The sequence below is a fragment of the Uloborus diversus genome, chromosome 9 (genome assembly GCF_026930045.1).
Source record: "Uloborus diversus isolate 005 chromosome 9, Udiv.v.3.1, whole genome shotgun sequence".
NCBI classification, from domain to species: Eukaryota; Metazoa; Arthropoda; class Arachnida; order Araneae; family Uloboridae; genus Uloborus; species Uloborus diversus.
The window spans coordinates 149,339,035-149,358,286 of record NC_072739.1 but is presented as its reverse complement, the minus strand read 5'-3'; the positions used below and the strand labels follow the sequence as shown (position 1 = coordinate 149,358,286).

The following is a 19,252-nucleotide window of genomic DNA, read 5'->3' as shown; positions in this document are numbered from 1 at the left end:
AAACATGACAATGGATTATGTCATTTGGGGAAAAACATATCTGGTTTTAGTATTGCAGAATGTAGAATGTATACCTTTAAAAAAATCTACAAATATTTTTATAAGTTGGAAATTGGTTCACTGAAAAATTCACATGTGGCATATCACGTTCTTGCCCTGAGCCCTTCATTTGTTAAAATATGTGAGAGGAGTTGACGACAACGCGCGGATTGTTGGCGTGTTCCAATCTAAGAATTTCTATTATTTCAACCTAAACAAAAATGAACGCTTCCAAGGCCAAAGATTATTTTCACAAAGCCTGACTAGAAATTGATAATAATAATAATAATAATAATAATAATAATAATAATAACAAACATTCATAGAAAAAAGCCGCCAGTAACTAGCTTTTTCGCTCCAGTCTTGTGCATTGTTAGCGAGTGCAGGTTGTTTTCCCTGCATTGACATTACGTGGGCAAGGAAACAATTTTTACAGAATTTAACTTTTTTTTTTTTCTCTTCATTATCCCCAAATTCTTATGTAGGTGTAATGGGGATTGAGAACGTCTCTGAAATTGCAAGGCTTACATCATCTAATTGAGTGGATTTTTTTTCATTTTTATGTAACTACAGTGATACTCCAATTTTACGTCTCTCAAGGGACTGGGTGAAAAAAAAACAGGAAAGCAAGAATTAAATTTAAAAATACTAAAGGTAGTAAAGATGACACTTTTTAAAAAATAAAGTGTCTATATTTTACGAAAAGAGCATAATTATACATCGTTCTTTATTACAATTATTTATACCATGGGTTAGGAGAAAAGTAAAACTTGCGAAAAGCTCTCATGCCCGACAATTATGAAAAATGATCTATTGAAGCCTGAAAAGTAATCATGAATGTAAGTTAAGTGATTTCACTATATTAATGAATTTACATTAACGATTGATCTTTCATGTACCAAAGTAGTTTGTATAGGAATCTTAAGCTAGATGAATGCAACCAAAACATCTAGTTGGAATAAAGGATTCGGGGATCCTGTACATTTTTCGAAATTGAGGTCCTAATAGCCAATTAGAAATTTTTTGGAATTGAAGTTTGAAAAACGTAGTTTAGGCTAGCACCGATGACGTTATGGAGAGCAGGGTTCGGAGACTCTCCTCTGAGAAATTTTCAAAGAAACAGTCTTGAAAAATAGATTTAAGGATATCTTTAATAATTCAGGGAGAGGGCCGTCGCACAGTGGGGCGAAAACGCCAAAAAGCGCTTAAAAGTTTTTAAACATCTCTCGCTTGTTTGTTTACACAGGCATGTTATAATGGATTTTTCTCGATTTGTTTGGAGTTCAGGGCCCAAAGTTCGCAGGTTCAGGCGGCTAATTCCTGTTCAGGGTATTTCTACAGACCATTTGTGACTAATTAAAAATAATTTCTAAGAGGACATTTTTTGTAGAGTGTTTTGAAAAAAATAACTTAATTCCGAAGTTTTTGGTGCTGATCAGAACCGATTTTCGGTTTGGGAATTCGATTACTCATTTTTTTCATTTTATTACTATCGTTGGACACGAAAGAAATTAAATATACCCGCCTTTAATAAGAAACAAAAATTGTAAACTGCTTAAAAGCAATTTTTGTAAATTCCCGCACTCATGGTTCTTCAACTTTCTGAAGGATCCCTTCAGCTTTGTAGTAGACGAAGGGCTCTAAAATTCCAGTTCTGATTGCCTAAGAGGTAGGCCTGTGCAAATTTATTAATCCTCAATTGGTTTAGTACAGGAAAACAAACCATTTATAACCGATTTTTGGCGTTTTAACCCCACTGTGCGTCGGTGGTGCTCCTCCTGAGCTACAAGGCTAATAAATGGACTTTCTCACTTAGACTATGATTCCAGGCTTAGAAGGTTAAAAATGTACAGTCTTGAGCAAAGAAGAGACCGAGGGGACATGATTCAGTTGTTTAAATTTATTAAAATAAAAGATGTTACGGGGCTGAAGTTTAGCACTGAAAACAGGACAAGGGGTCATTGTTTAAAGCTATTTAAATCTCAGGCTAACATGGATATTAGGAAAAATTATTATCATAGCAGGGTAGTGGAACCTTGGAACAGTTTACCGGAAGAGGTGGTAATGAGCAAGGGAGTAGATAGTTTTAAGAGGGCCATTGATCTTCACTGGGGATTGTAAATTGACTAGGACCAGTCTAGCTGGGCCCAGAGCCTGTTGCTGGTCGTCACTTTTGTATTTGTATTTTTAAAATCGCAATTTTAGACCATCTTTAATAACGTAAGGGGAAAAGGCCGACAATTTTTCGAAGTCTAAGTTCATGATCATCGATAATGTTCGAGGAATGGGGGGGGGGGGGGGTGTCCGTATTGTTTTCTATTTAAGTAAAAATATTACGAGAAATGCTTCCTCTGTTTTTCGTATATTTTACAATGATACCTGAGGTCACATTTTTAATTTTATTTAAAGTATCATATCTTCAAACTAAAGGGTTATTTTTTTTTCTTCCAGCATTTAAAACTTCAAGTGAAACTTTTCATTGCAATAATCTCTTTATTTTTTACTTGACTTCTATTTGATTTTAGCTGCCCATGTACTTTCTTCCTATTTTCAACTTGGACATTTTGATTTAAAAAAAAAAAAGTATGAATACAAGGCGGTTCCTGTGAAGCCATATCATGTTTGTTTATCCATTCATCTTTTAAAATGAGGTTTGCATGGGTTTCTATAATGTTTCTTATCAACTAGTTCTAGCAATTTAAAACTTATGTCAGTTGATATTTATCACTTAAGAAATCCAGTGATGGGAAATTCCCCTCTCTCTCTTATTTTTCACTTGCGGTACCCGAACGGCTTTGCCCGTAGTAGAAAATTAAAAGGTCATTTGGTTCGCCTGTATATTTACAAATAATGGATGATGAATTTCTCGCCCATGATCGCATATGGTATTTTGCTCGTCCACGTTATGATAATTTGCTGGGTAAAATGTTCTTAAAATTGGAATAGAAATAAAACAAAGTCGAATTTTCGAAAAATCGCTTTGAGGTACTCACCCCTATGCTACGAACTAATTTTGAGCCAAATTTCATTTAAATCGGCTGAACGGTCTAGGCACTATGCGCGTATTAGACATCCAAACATAGACTTTCAAGTTTATTATTAGTGAAGATAGCTCATCGCTTTATCAGTAACTTGTAAAAGCTTTTTTCTTTTTACAACAAATTGCAAGTTGTTCAAGTTTAAAAAATGAGTAAGCTTTTCTGGAAGAAGTTAAATTTTCCTCCTTAATTCGGGCACAAATGAATTGGTTGTTCAGTTGTTGATTAATTACTGAAACTTAGCTTTCTAAAATTTAAAACTAATTGTTAGGTTTTTCAATAGTTGTGTAATAGCGATAGTCAAACAAGGAAACAAATTCCTATTTGAAACATAATTTATTTCTTTTAGACATGAGAAATTACAAAAATTTTAACATTTTATTTTAATTTTCAATTAATTTTACATATTTTAAATATTGATAACATCAAAGTAAGCTATTAGAATCTCTACAAAAAGCAATTCTGAGGTATGCAATCTAAAAATCACATTGCTAACCACTAGTACACTTATTTTTGACGATAGTTAACATATCTAACACACGAATGCATTGATGCAGTAAAGAAAATGCAAGGAAATTACATATTGATATATGAAGCTCGTATAAAATTTCTATTAACATAAATATATACAAAAACGGCTAAGTTCAAAGTATAACAAACAAAAAGTGGACGAAATATAACAATTACTCTTCAAACACCACAATATGGCAGAATGAACACTTGATAAAACATACTTGAAATTTTTTTTTCAGATATCAAAAGTGTATTAAATGCATCACCTCCTTTACCGCTCAGGTACATTTCGGAATTGTAGAATGAAAATCTTTTTGCACATAATATAATAATTATAATCTGTTTTAGAAGCTGTCCATAAATGTCACTTTTTTTTTTCTACATTTTATGCCCCTCCCTGCTTTGTCTCAAAAAGTCACACTTTACCTCCCCCCCCCCTTGTCACATGTTGCGCTTTTTTCCTAAACATATTTATAAAAAATGCTTGATGTCACAATTCTTTCTACTCCCTCCCTCCCCCTTGTAACAAATTTTAAAAACTTCAAATCAACTCCCCCTCAAAGCGTGGCAGCACTTGTGGAGGTAACTTTAAACTCTCTGCACATAAGATACAAAAAATAAATAAATAAAATAAAATAAATTTAAAAAAATAAAAAAAATTAAATTAAAAAAATTTAAAAAAAATTATAACAACAACAACAATATAAAGAAATAAATATTTTGTGCTTGAAATCCATAGTGAAAAATTTCTGCACATAACTGATGCAACTCATTAATGCGTTAGTTAATTGGCACAACAAAGAAGTTAATTCAGTTTTTCAAATATGAACTCTTTACTTGAGATTTCTAAGTAAAATTAAATTTATCTGACTTGTATAATTCGTTTGCACCATTATTATTTTTTATTATTTCAGCAAGTGTTGAAATTGAGCACTCCCCTCTATTCAAGGATTATATGCCATTGCTTGGTTTTCCCCCCTCTCAAGCTGGACTATATATTATAAAGTATGTATTTTGTGATTAGAAGTGGAAAAAAACTTGATAAAAAATTTCTACATTTTTTAAAAGTATACATAACATAATTTTTTGGCAGGAATTCTAGATGAACATAATTAGAGTCAGAGTTAAAGCTTTAAAAAATCAAAAATAAATGCAAATATTTGATCATCGAAATGCTTTAGCAATGTGACTGCAATAACTGAAAGTTGTTCTTAGAATTTAAACTATTGTAGTTAGTTCATTGTAAAGAACTTGCTAATTCATTACGTAGCTATACAAAAAGAAAAAGCAGAAAAAAACATAAGTACATAAAAACAAAATGAGTATTTAGTAAATAAATTAACAAAAGTTTCAATTTATCATGAAAAATTGATTTTTATTACATGAAGGTAATACAAAATGAAAATTCAGTTTGCACATCTTTTTCATTCTGATGAAATGTACTTGTTCATCATCATGTTTAACAAAATTAATGTACTTTATTTAACAACATGAACACCTAGAACAGAGGTGGGCAACTAGTCAGTCATTAAGATTGCTTTTACTTAGGAATTGCAGATACTTCGGCAAAATAGTTGTCTAATACCTCGGCCACTTCTGATCTAAAATGCCCGTGACCGTAATATTTTTACATATGAAATATAAATGAAGCTAACTATTTAAAACACATTTATTTGTACATTGAGACATTCATTCATGCACAAACGTGCACATGGACAAAGACTAATACAATTATGTACAAATAACAATTCAGATCATATAAACTAATGTCAAGGAACTGGTCCAAAACTTATTATGTTTGATATAAGCACACCTCTAGAATTGCACTTCAGACAAATTTCCTTTTATGTTGAAAATAAAAGTAATAAAATATTAGCTGAATATGAAGCATACATCACAAACCCAACGAAAAACAAATTAAAACAAACTAAAATTCTCAATGTTTAAAAATATATGTTTATAAAAACTTTTCAAAATTTCTTAAACCTTCAAACAATAAAATTTCATTGAATGAAGTTAAAACTATTATTTTGATTCATATTTTTCAATGTTTAAACAAAAACTATAAACTCAAAAATAAAAACAAAAATTAAAAATAAAGATTGCACTAAAACTTGCATCCAACCACCTTCAGTTACATACTAGGGATTATATTCATTTAGTATTCAGTAAAACTCTACTAATTTCATATTAATTGGTACTACAGCCTATTAATGAGCCAGTAGAATTCTACAGTATTTAATAATGAATTTTTCAACGGTTCATAAACCTATGAAATACTGTGGCCCTTAAGAAAGGGGGGGGGGGACTGCCCCACCTACTTCATTGATTTTTTGAATTGAAGAAGTAATTGGTGTTGAAACAAAACACTAATAAAAATATAACACAAAATATCTGATAAAAATATAAATATATTTACACATTTAAAACTGCATGATGAAGCAAATAAAATTTAAAGCAGGAAAAAAAAAGCATTTTAACAACAATAAAAATGTCTAGAATTATTCAAAACAACTTTTTAAATACCTGGTATTTAATGATGCAAAGCAAAATGTTTAACAAGTTCAACATAGATGTATTCACATATTTTCAAGTAATACATTTCTGGCAAGTATTTAATTTTCAATTACAAATGTAATTGTAGATAATTTTGAATGAAATAAAGCCAACAACATGTATTTTATAAAAACATAGGATTAAGATGATTGGTTTTTCAGTTGGGAAAATATGTATAAGTTAGTTTTTATAAAATCAGTCAAGCAGGTATAATCTTGACCGTTTCTTTCAATCTCCTTTACATATTATAAACTAGTGGTACCTGCACGGCTTTGCCCGTAGTAGAAAATTCAAAGGTCTTTTGGTTCGATTGTATATTTACAAATAATGTATGATGAATTTCTCGCCAATTGGCTTGCCCATGTTACGGTTCCACGTTATGATAACTTGGTAATTTACTCGTCCATCTCATGAGAATTTTGCTCGGGAAATATTTTTAAAATTGGAATAGAAAAAGAATAAAATCGAATTTTCGAAAAATCGCTTCCAGTTGCACACCCCCATGCTACGAACTAATTCTGTGCCAAATTTCATGAAAATCGGCCGAACGGGCTAGGCGCTATGCACGTCACAGAGATCCTGACAGACAGAGATCCGGACAGAGAGAGATCCAGACAGACTTTCAGCTTTATTATTAGTAAAGATAAAAGAGTATACAGTCGGACCTCCATATATCGAAGTAGCAAATTGCCGGAAAAAAATTCGATATATAGAAATTTTGATATATAGAAACAATCTTTTTTTTTCACAAAAATCTCCTAAAACATTAAAATTAAAGCTAATTTTCTTGCATGAAACCCTATTTCGTATTTATACGAGCATCGGATTAAACGAAAGTTAAGAATTAAAAAATTAACTGAAATTACATTTTTGCGCTTTCATACATCTTCATTCTTCGGCAATTCAACTTGATGCGCAACATAAGGGGGATTTTCGTTTTGACAACGTAATCCAGAGAAAAGTAAAATATCATTTTACCTAGCTTGAATGATTTTTACTGAAGCTAAAAAGACTAGGAATGATAATCAACAGAGAAAAGGGATAATTTGAAACTGATTTTACAGTGCTACTGATTAAAACTAAGATTTGAAATAAACTTGAGGTAATTTAAGAACTCCAGAACGAAACAACGACCTAGCTACACACCCCTCAACCCCAGATTCCTTGTGAATTTCATAGCAACCTTTAGTGAACATAATTTTTTCCCATAACCTTCATTTTTCATGAGACAAACAGTCTAAAGTGGGAAAAAAATCTACTAATGTCTCGAGAAAAATTTCGACATGTAGAGATTTTTTCGATATATAGAAACAAATTTTCTGTGTAATGAACATGGAAATGTGCTGGGATTTCGATATATAGAAAATTTCGATATGTGGAAGTTCGATATATGGAGGTCCGACTGTATTTATGAATGAAATGTCCAGAGTAAATTATTGATTTTTTTACAATAAAATCAATGAACAATAAAATGATCAACAACATAAAAACAAATAACAATATAATAATAAATCAGCAAATGCTAATGTCATTTTAAGAGGAATAACATAAAAAGTGTATGAGCAACTGCTTGTGTTTCCACAGTAAACATTCTGAAAATCAAATATCTTGTTGAAGTATACGAAAACTAGCCTTTTGGTTAAAAGAAATACACATTTTATTAAATTACTAACTGTACCCGACGTGTGTTGCTACGCCAACAAAAAAATACATCATTATACTGATTTTCATGACAATCGGTTGAACGGGGCAGAAGTTGCTACGCTGCAGTGCCACCTGGTGGCGAGTGGCTTCAATGAGCATATTATGCACCTTCTCCGTGGAAAAATACATATATATAGCAATTTTCATAATAATCGGTACAGTATGAAGTGAAGCCGTTACTATACTCAAATTTTGTACTCACGCAGTTTACAAGATCAATCAATCGCTAAAAATATCAAATAGAAAAAGTTTTAAATTCCCCCGTTGCATGAAAAGCCATAAAACAATAAAGAAAGAATTTATTTGTTCAAACTCAAGAAAAATGGCAACAGCTAACTTCTTATCAATGAGGTCTTTCACGCGAATTAATTTCTGCAGCCGATAATTTTATTCGTATTTATCCAATGGATTATGACTTAAATTGGAATAAAAAAGGAATTATCGATCGGATTTTTCGAACTGGTCTATAAACATTCCCAGTACCAAAAATAACAAACAGTGAAAGTTTCAGCCAAATCTGCCGGGTAGTTTTTGAGTTCATGGATGACATACAGACAAACATTCATTTTTATATATATAGATTTAAAAAAGTAAAAGAGTATATAATTTCGAAAACTTTTACTCAATGCAATGTTCATTACCAGGCTATCATTTTTCAAAAATTAGCCTCATTTTTTCTTTTGATTGAATTTTCATATTTTGAGATTCAAAAATGTTTAAAAGATATAAATTAAATAACATTTTAAAGTACAGAATGTTTGTTGATTTTCTAAGCAACATTTTTGGACACTAAAAGTTGTATACTACACTAGAGATTTTAGGGTTCGAGTTCCATGAACAAAATTATATGTATATATATATAACATGATAGTTTATTTAAATAATTTGGCACTAAACAAAACAAAAAAGGGAAGAAAATTAACTATAATAAAATAAAATAAATAAATACATAATGAAATAAAACAGTTTAAAGTTTCAAACTAATCAGTTTAGAAAGTTAGCAGAATGAGCTACAACCTATGCTTGCATATCTTTGAGCAATACTGTATCAAATCTGTTTGTTTAATGACAGAAATTTATTTTGAGGTCAAAAAATACTTTATTGTGAATGGAACCACTTTAAACTTTTTTTGTTCTAAAGTCCTGAGTATAAGTAGCACTTTTTTGGTCCAAATTAAACTGCCCCTTGTGGCCTTTTCCAATTCAGGAGGAAATCATAGCTTTTGTTTGTTCCTAAATTGAAATAATATACAATAAACATATTCTTCAAAATTCCACAAAAAAAAGATTCAAAAATCAAACATTTGCAGGTATAGTTGAATTGTTTTAAGACACCTTAGTTCCTTGCATGTGTTTTTGAGATATACTGCGAAACCACTTACTGTACATTTTGTGCATCAAAATTTAATTCCTTTCCCCCATTATTATTTTATTCAGAAAAAATTATGTTGTGTGATGAAGATCTTACTCAACAATTTTTTATTTTTTTAGATAGCAAGATTTAAATATTAGCAGAAGCAAAGTTGCATTCGGTAAACATGGAAAATTGACACTAACATACAATGCAGCAAGGGACTTGTAATGTAATTGAGTTTTGACAAATCAGTCAACCTCACACAAAATTATTATAAATCACTATCAGGACAATGTATATTTTTCAAGGAATCTGAAAAGAACATGTGCCTATGGTTCATTAAAAGTTACTTTTCACCAATTTTATTTCATTGCATTTGGAAATGTCACATTCATTTACAAACTGTCACTAAATTTCATGCAGCCAGAGCAATTGTTTCGTAAAACTAAAAACAACTATTAGAAACTATGCTTCAAAATGTAAAGTAGACAAGTAATTTTGATGAATTTGGAATTGAATACCTTTTTTTCTGCTTTTCAAAATTAATCACAAATGAAAGACATATTCCTTAATAAATGTAATCAGCAGTCTTTCGGGATATCTTTGAGCCAGTCCGCATAACTTTGAGCTGCTTCATGATCTTTAGTTTATTTGACTAAGAAAAAAACACTAGAAGTCTTAGTGTGCTTTTGGCGAGGTCATAAAACAAAATTTCTTATCTTTATGATTTTCAAATGAACTCGACAATAAAAAATATGAAACGCTGCAAAGTTATTCAGACTGGTTTAAAGACACCCTGAGGGACTGTAATCACAATGTATTAGGTTAATTGTTAATATGACATTGAAAGGTGTTCCAGACTACAGAAATCTAGCAACAATCATTTATACTGTAATAAAATATTTTTTCAAACAGAATTACCCTACATCATGAGACTTAAAACAGTTTCATTAAAGAAAACACTATTTTTCAAATTTTTCTAAGTTGCAACATTTCCATGTGTCGATACATTTCTCCTTTAGCATAGTTCTTTTAGATAGTCTTATAATTTTTATAAAGAATAAAAGTCTTGGATTATATGCCAACAAATAATTAAAAAATAAAGTTAAAATAAAAGTGTTCCTCGATTAGACTACTGACCACAGGCTACCCTCTAATATTTTTAAACTTTCATGTCCAGTTTGCAAAAAGTAGTTTTATTAACAATAATCTGAAAAATTTGCTCAAAGAAATTGGATAAACTTTTGAAATTATTTTGAGAAAATTAGAAAATAGGAGAAAATCAAATCCTCTCTCAGAAAAAAACTATTAAATATTTCTCAAGTTGAAATTATTTGAGAAAAATATGACGTACAAATTGGTAGCAATAAAAATGATCATTAATTGTTTATGCCGATTATATCAATAGCTGATTAATCAGTAATCGGCCAATTTCTTATTGGCACATCCCTAGTATGAAATTTAAAATGCAAAAATTGTAACATACTATACCAAACGTATTATGGCCATTAATTTCATTCTTCTCTGTAAAATATAATTAGATATTACCTAAAATGTATCTGAACACGTAGCAAAAGCTATGAAGAAGTTTTTTCGTGTTTTTTGTTCATGAACTGATCACAAATTAAAAAAACTAGGAGGTTGATTATGAAATGACGGTGGAGCCTGATCCTGATGATAGAATGGAGGTCCACCAGTTATTAACGCTTGACAAGTTGGTGCATAAACAGGTTCTTTTTCCTGAAGGCCTGTATTAACCATAGGATTATAAGAGCATTTAGCATTTTCTGTCGGGCAAAACAATTGAGGAGGAAAATTAAATTTTTGTGGGGGGCTTAACTGCATATTATTTTCTGATTCAAGATGAGCCAATGCTTTTGGAAATTTTGGCTTACGAGGTGTTCTGTTCTGTGTCTTGGGGCCTTCCACTCGTGGGCAGAGTTCTTTACGTGGCGATAGAAAACTAAGACTGAATTCTTCGTTGAAAACAGTTCTGTAGATGTTTTCCTTCACATAAGGTTGGTTGTTAAACTGACTCTCTTCAACATACATACCATACATTTTCTTTACGTTGAGATCTGGTTTGAGAAATTTTCCTTTTGGACTCGGAGCATAATGGCAATCGTACCGTGGAAATTTATTAATGTGTTCCCGAACACGATTCAAATTCTCTTCACTCGTTTTGTTTGCAGGAGTTTTTTTCCCTCGAAGATCCTCACCAGGTTCTCGCTCATTTTCTTCTTTCCTCAAAGCTCTGGCCAGTCTTCCATTTGATACAACAAATGTATCTAAAAAGTAAACTTTGCACACTTGTTTGCTAACTCGGCCCACGTTGATCCGATACTGATATGTGACGCCTTTTGGTCCTCTGTTTTTACAGTTTGATCTAGGTCGATGCTGTTTGACAGCTTCTCTTGTGACTAAACCGCTGAGATAGGCATTCTGCTTTGAAAAATTGCCCATCTTCCAAAACTTGTCAAAACATTTCAATCTTTGCTCACTTGTTACTTTGGAATTACACTTCTTTGAGCACCCACAATCTTTGTCATCAAACTCTTTCGCCTTAATAACTTTTCCCTTTTTTGTGATATACTCTTGTCCTGTATTGCGTAAAAACTTCCTTAGTTTTGTTTTGTGATTCATTTCATTTCTCACACGTTTTTTACCACTTGATTTCTGTTTTTTACCTGTAAGAAAAAGGTCTCAGAGTTATGTATCCTTCAAAATCTCAACATTTAAAAATGCTTAAAAACAGTGAAATTTGGGAACTAGCTCTCCACCCAATACTAACAACAATAAAACAATTTTATCTCGTATATTACATTAAACAGCAGAGCCCTTTTTCTTCCAATATAGTCGTTTGGATTAAAATTTTAATTATTTCATAACAAATATGACATATAAACTTTCAGAAAAGCAATGATTTCATATCTTTTTGTTCAGGTAAAAAAATTTAAAAAACTATTTAAAAAATTATATTTTTAAAAAAGCACCGGTACTAACATTTTCAATGAACATTGAAAAAATTTGCAAACTGAAAAACTTACAAGAACAAATTAAGTTTTGATTGTCTTGCATTAATATTTTCCTTGAAACTTCATCTGTGACTTATATGACTTCAAAACATTTTTCACATGGAAATTTCCCAGGAAACAATTGATATATTTTCACTGCATAGTGTTCAGCTTCTTAGAGCCCACATAATGAGTATCATTCATGATTTCTACTTCATTTGAAAGATTTCAGATTTATTTTTTCAGAACATTTCATATTTCAGCTATAAATCAAGCAAACTTTCTTGAAGATCTTTGGAAATATTCTATTAGTTTTGTTGACATAGCAATGACGTAGATTGTTTATATGACTTTGAATGGTACAAATACATTCACTAAAATGTTTATCAAATCACTTCTCCTTTGTAAATGAAACAATAATTCAATGCCCAGGTAAAAAATGCTCATCAGCAATTATAATCCATCTATACTCAACAGGCCTGTTTGGAATTCAATGCGAACTGTAAGTAATTTGGGTTATAAGATTTTAACATACTGACAAAGTGTAAAGGACTTCACAATTTCATGTTTCAAGATTTTTAGCTTTCTTGATATTTTTCACTCAATGCATTGACAAAAAAAAAATCTTTTTGCGGCTGTAAAAACCTTGAAATACGAGGCTTTTATTTAATTACCCAGCTGAGAAGAAATATAGCTCCCTGCAGTTTAGTTTTTGAGAGGATAAAACGTAAACTATCTCATGGTAAATCATACTGAAAATAGCTTGAGTAAAGATAATTTATTGTAATATGTTTAGTTTAAAAACTATAATGAGAACTTTACTTATATTTTGCTGTACAGGTAAAGTGACAAATTAATATCTATTATATTTATGTGTATGCAATAAACATGTACATATGTTTCCTGAGCTATACAAGAGGATGAGGAGGAGGGTGTCACTGTCATGACTTTTCATTTAGTTTTCTCCAATTTACGAGTTTTAAGTTCTTTGATCTTATTTCTTCTCATTTTTCCAGTTGCATTAAATGCACAAGTATAGGTTGTAAGATACAGCCACAGTACTATTAAAATCTACTAACAAGTTAGTTATCACAAACTATTTGAAAAAGAAGTCAAAATATCAGACACTAGTTGGAAATGATTGACACAAGATATATATCTCTATAACAACACAAAAAGAGACTAATTAATGCATAACTGGTGAGTAATGGGAATAAAGACAGACATGTAATGTATATCATAGTTCAAGCCTTTGTTGTTTGATTACGACACTAGAACTTTAGCAGAGTTCATATGTTGATCTTGATATGCACATTATTTGCTTTTTATTAAACAGTCAAATTATATGTATTCAATTAAAAAAGTATGCTTTGTTTTTCAGAAATCTGTGAGCTTTTGTTATAATTTTCTTAAGTCTTCCATCACTGTGCGTGTTTTTACATATAATACAAAAACTTCTAATGTACTCAAGTAGAGAGAAAAGTAAGAAGTGAAAAATTAAGTCAATTAAAATACACTCTGTTGCAAAAAAAAAAAAAAATGTGTGCAAATAGAAAAAAATTGAGGAAGTACTTAGAAACTTTGTGTACTACGATTTCAGAGTTATTTGAATGAAGAAAATTTCAACACCAATGAAGCCGCAAACTTAAGAGGGAAGGGGTCATGTCCCCTTCCCACCCCTTTAGAGACCAAATATAGTCTAAAACAGTATTTTGGGGACTTATGGGTTGAAAATGAGCTCTACACCCTCTATCTGAGCCCTAAAATTGCATTTTAACCACCCCCCAATAATGACATATTTGAATGTTAAATGATTTTTTTTTTTTTGCAGCAGAGTTGTATTTACTAGTGCTTATTTTTCTAGGACAAGTATTATTTGAATAATATATTTGAAAAAAAAAAAATAATAATAATTTTTAAATCAAGATCTATTTTTTAAAACAACCTTGATTGGAAGAGGGGGAAATTTCATACAAAAGACCATTTATTATTTTTTTCCTCATTCACTTACATTCTGAATCAAAATGGGGGGGGGGAGGAGATAAAAATGCACACATAGAAACATTTCGCTGAATATTAAAACTCTACATTGCTTCATATGCTACAAATTAAAGAAGCTAGGAGTTTGATTCGCAAATTGATGAACACTCTGATCTTGAGTAAAAAACGGATTTGTGTTTGGCAGTATGGCTTGGCATGAGGGATGGCTATACGAAGAGGGTTTCTCTTGAGGTATGCTGGGTTGAGCGCTGAGATGATTATATCCACATTTATTGTCGGTTTGGCAGAAAAGCTGGGGAGCCATTGGAAATTTGGAATGATGTGGAGGTGGAGGCGGCACTGGTGGCCTCATTCCTTGCAAAATTAAGTTAGTATTATTAATGGCAGCATCATCAGCCTTGCAACTTTTTTTACGATGCATGTGAGTCTGTGAAGTTCGGGTTTGCTGACATGGGTCACGTCGTGGCGACAAGAATGTCAAACTGAAGTCCTCATTAAAAACACTCCTATATATATTTTCTTTCACGTAAGGTAAGTTATTAAATTGGCAATGTTCAACATACAGTCCATACATTTTTTTTACATTTAGATCGTACTTTAGATATTTTCCCTTTGAATTAACGTTATAATGATTGTCATACCTCGGGAACTTATTAATGTGATCTCGTACTCGACTCAGTTGCTCTTCACTCGTTTTGTTTGCAGGTGGCTTTTTACCCCTTAAATCTTCACTGGGTTCTTTCTCATTTTCTTCTTTCCTCAATGCTCTAGACAATCTGCCGTCAGAAACAAGAAATGTCTGCAAAAAATATTTCTTACAAACCTGCTTGCTCACACGTCCAACATTGATACGATATTGGTAAGTGACGCCTTTGGGCCCACGATTAGTGCAATTGAGCCTTGGTCGATGCTGTTTCACAGCTTCACGCGTTACCAATCCACTAAGATATGCGTTTTGCTTCCCAAAATCGCCCATTTTCCAAAATTTGTCAAAACATTTTTCCCTTTGTTCTTTCGTTATTTTAGTCATGCACCGCTTTGAGCAGCCACAATCTTTGTCTTCAAATATTTTTGCTTTTACAATTTTTCCTTTTTTAGTCACATATTCTTGCCCCGTGTTCCTCAGAACCTTTCGTAGTTTCGATTTTGACATTGACTCATTTTCAGTCTTTTTGCGCTTTTTAACGCCTTTTACAGAACCTTTTTTAATACCTGAAAGAAAAAGGGTTGAGTTATGCATATTTTCAGTATTTTTATATTTTCTATTCTGTACGTTTGCTTACATTTAGGTGGGTGGTTATGAGCTTGGAACTAGTCCCCGTTTAACTAAATTATTATCATAAAACATTTGAAAACTGCATTGAAAGTAAAACAAGAAATATTTCTCTAAAATAATGTTACATAGACTGACAACATTGAAAATAAACTAAACTTTTAAAGAGTAAAAGGACAGGGTTTGTCAATATACATCACAATATAGTATATACCCGATATTTATTCTGAAAATATCATGATATTTTGATATATTTTATATTTATTTTTTGGACTAAGATATTTACAGTATAAAAATAGGTATATGTATTAATCATATTAATATTATTTATTAATTATTACAAATACTCAAAAGTAATGTACTGCATGTCAGGATTGCATACAGGGGGAGGGGTTATGGTTCAACCCTCCCTCCCCCCCCCAAAAAAAAAGTTTGGTTTGAGATTTAAATGTTGGTTTATATTTAAAATTTTCCAAAAAATATTGTTCCAAAACTCAAATGTCTTTCATATGTATAATAATTGCATAAAACACTTTCATAATAGATAACCCAACGACTTGAACATTAGCACAAATAGCGCAAAGCTCTGCACGAAAGTTTTTAAACCCTCCCCGAAATTATTTTCGCGTTACGTCCCTGCTACATGTATATAATATATTAATTTATAATTAATGTAATGCAATAATGTAATATTCCTTTCTGTTTTATATTCATAAAAGTATGAGTAATGTAGCAATTTTAATATAGATTTACATTTCCTAGTTGAAAATTAAAAGTTGGTCAGGAAAAAAAGAAAATGTCTTGTGGCTGTGCAGTGCCCTGACTAATACATATTTTGTTTTTATTTAGGACTTCTATAATTTTGTAAAAGTATCCAACAAACGAAAAATGAGTGAAACAGTTATGACTAATACATATTTTGTTTTTATTTAGGAATTCTATAATTTTGTAAAAGTATCTAACAAACGAAAAATGAGTGAAACAGTTAATGCATTCTCAAGTAACTTAACTAAAATTAATAAAAATTTAAAGTAAGATATTAATTTTAAAATACAAGTAAACATTGCACGTTACTACAATCAAACGAGAATACACATCTGGAACGAATCTCTCTCAATCAGGTTGAAAACCGCTGCCAAATACCTGTTTTACTTGGAAACCAACTTAATCCTTGCTTTTACCATACAGCCAGTGCAAAAATGTATGGTTAACATCAGCAACATTAGTAATAAATTGCTCACATTTTTTATCTTACTGTACAGGTTAGTATGTGGCATAAAAGTGAGAAATCACATGAATTTAATGAACAGAAAATTAAAAAATAAGTCTGGTATATCACATTTAGTTTTGCCTTAGCCCTGGCTTTGGGGCGGTAACTTAGTGCTAAATACAAATACAGTGTCCGCCACGTATTCAAATCACGAGGACATTTGAATTTATAAAGCGGCTGATTTTATAAACCCAAACGCACTTAAAAATGAAAAATTTTGAAGTTCAAATACTCTAAAAGCCAAATTAATACTTTATTCATTTTTGTTTTAAGGATTTCAAAATACAATTAACATTTCAAACATGATTTATTTTTTTTAATTTTATTTGCACAAGGGTCTTAATCAAAGAACAATAAGCCAATATATTAACAAAATTAAAGAGTAAAGATTCAATTATTTAAAAGAAAAGTTTTGTAACTTTCAATATTATATTTTCCTCTTTGCTGTAAAGTGCATCGTTGAACATCAAACCCTTTTCTGACATCTATTGAAGAAGGAGAATTAGGCATTGAGATTTCCTCATCTTCTGAGACCGATTTCTTTACTTTTTGGTGCTTCTTTAACAATTTTTTTTATATATGATGTCCAAAAGTGATTTTATAAAACATGGTGTTAATGATTTTATCTATAACATGTTTTGAGATTGCAATGATTCTGTTCTTCCAGATTTTATTAATGCAGTAATTTTATTAATGGCGGGTACTGTATTATAAATGGGTCATTTCATGGTATTTTTGACATTTGTGTAGAGCCCGTAACGTGACCTTTTTTACAATAACTTTTTAATTTACTGTTTGATTAGCATATTATTTTATTTTGAGCTTTTCTTACCAACACACAAACTCAAATTAAAATAATTTGCAAATCAAACAGTAATTTAAACAAGTTATGGCAAAAAAAGGTAACATTACGGACAGTACACAAATGTCAAAAATACTGTGAAATGACCCAAATACAAATGGGACGACCAGCAACAGGCTCTGGGCCCAGGTTAGCTAATTTGTACTTCAAAACTCAAAGTGTGCAGTAAAATATTCTGCCCAACACACAAATTTTGAAATTTTTTTTATTTCAATGAAAACTTTAGTTTAGCTAATGACAGAAAAAAAAAATTAATGTATAATTTTGTGTTCATGTATTCAATCAAAATTAAATAGGACATAGATAATTTAACCTTTTTTGCAGTGGCTCATTTAGTAAATTGTTCACAGTTCATTAAAAGCGAAACATGAAAAATTTTCACATTTTATATTTTTTGTCTCAGGAATCTATGACTAAACTACAAAATTTGAATTCAATATTCATAATTGTTTCAATTCCCTTCAAGGAAAGCATTAAAATATATTGAGCAATGAAAAAATTATTAAAAATTTCCGATTATAATTGTGATAAAAACTGCAGCATCGTGCATATATTATGTGTGTTCTGTCAATTTTGCACAAAATTTTGTGGAATTAGGAATGCACAGTACGACTTGCTTTAGTTTTCACTCATATTTATTACAAAATCAAAAAATAAAATGGGGAAAAAAAGCTACTGCTGAATTTCGGACATAATTTTATAACAATGTACCTGTTTTTGCAGGTAGTTCTTGCAGTGTTTGTTCCAGAACTTGTTCAACATCAGAGCGTTTTTCTGAAATAATAAGTTCGTCAACATGGTCAACGGGGTCAACTCTAGGTGGTAAATTTGTTAAAGACATCATTGTGAAACAATGCAATGCACAAGTGACAAATTTAGAGAAGAAAAATATGGCTGATCACTGTTGCACGATTGAAATTTTTTCCATATCATAAAGAAATTTCTATTATACGTCACTAATTTCCTAGTTTCATGATGTTCTTTCACGAATTGAAATGATCTATCAAGAAAATTTAAATGCAGTTGATAGAAATATAGGAATTTTATATTTAAAACCTGAAGTTGACATATTACAGACGACGCTATGAAAGTTGTCAATAATCATTATCGATATGAAGAAAAGAAATGATATGCAGGATGCAGGCAGAAAACAAAACAGAATCTATATTCATTTTTTTAAGTACCCCTACATTATAATAGTGTAAAAATTGTTGTTAAAAATCTCGACATGCTTTTGCATGCATAATTTCTCTTGCATAAAAGCTTTTTCAAGTTATTTCTTTCGTAGAATATTTTTAAATTTTGAAAATTAACATCAAAGCTTTTTGTTTTAAATATTACTTACAAATCAGGCTTTTAAACAAAATAACCTTCAAACAATTTCTTGAAAATTGTTTTAGGTGTAGGGGCATCGAGAGTTTTCTTTAGTTATTATTAGGGGGACTCCAGTTACTATTAAATCCTTACTCCATAGATAAGCCGAACAAGAAATGTTTCAAATGAGAATTTTAGATTTTTTTTTGGCAATGTGTGATTCAAAACAAACTCCCCCCCCCCCCCCCCCATTGGCGCCAAATTGTCAAATTTGGAAAGCAACTTTCAGAATGTTGATTTAGAATTGAAAAGAA

At 30.9% G+C, this 19,252-nt stretch overlaps 2 protein-coding genes across 2 annotated transcripts; both read right to left on the bottom strand.

Annotated features, from left to right (window-relative positions):
• Positions 1-10,821: 10,821 nt before the first annotated feature.
• On the bottom strand, positions 10,822-13,882 carry LOC129230559 (uncharacterized). Its single transcript, XM_054864964.1, has 2 exons — positions 13,864-13,882; positions 10,822-11,891 (listed from the first exon to the last, which is right to left on the bottom strand). Exons 1-2 carry the CDS (start codon positions 13,880-13,882, stop codon positions 10,822-10,824), a joined length of 1,089 nt encoding a protein of 362 aa, XP_054720939.1.
• Positions 13,883-14,319: 437 nt separating this feature from the next.
• On the bottom strand, positions 14,320-18,465 carry LOC129230558 (uncharacterized). The gene is made up of 2 exons (XM_054864961.1): positions 18,336-18,465; positions 14,320-15,431 (listed from the first exon to the last, which is right to left on the bottom strand). Exons 1-2 carry the CDS (start codon positions 18,463-18,465, stop codon positions 14,320-14,322), a joined length of 1,242 nt encoding a protein of 413 aa, XP_054720936.1.
• Between the last annotated feature and the right edge of the window lie 787 nt (positions 18,466-19,252).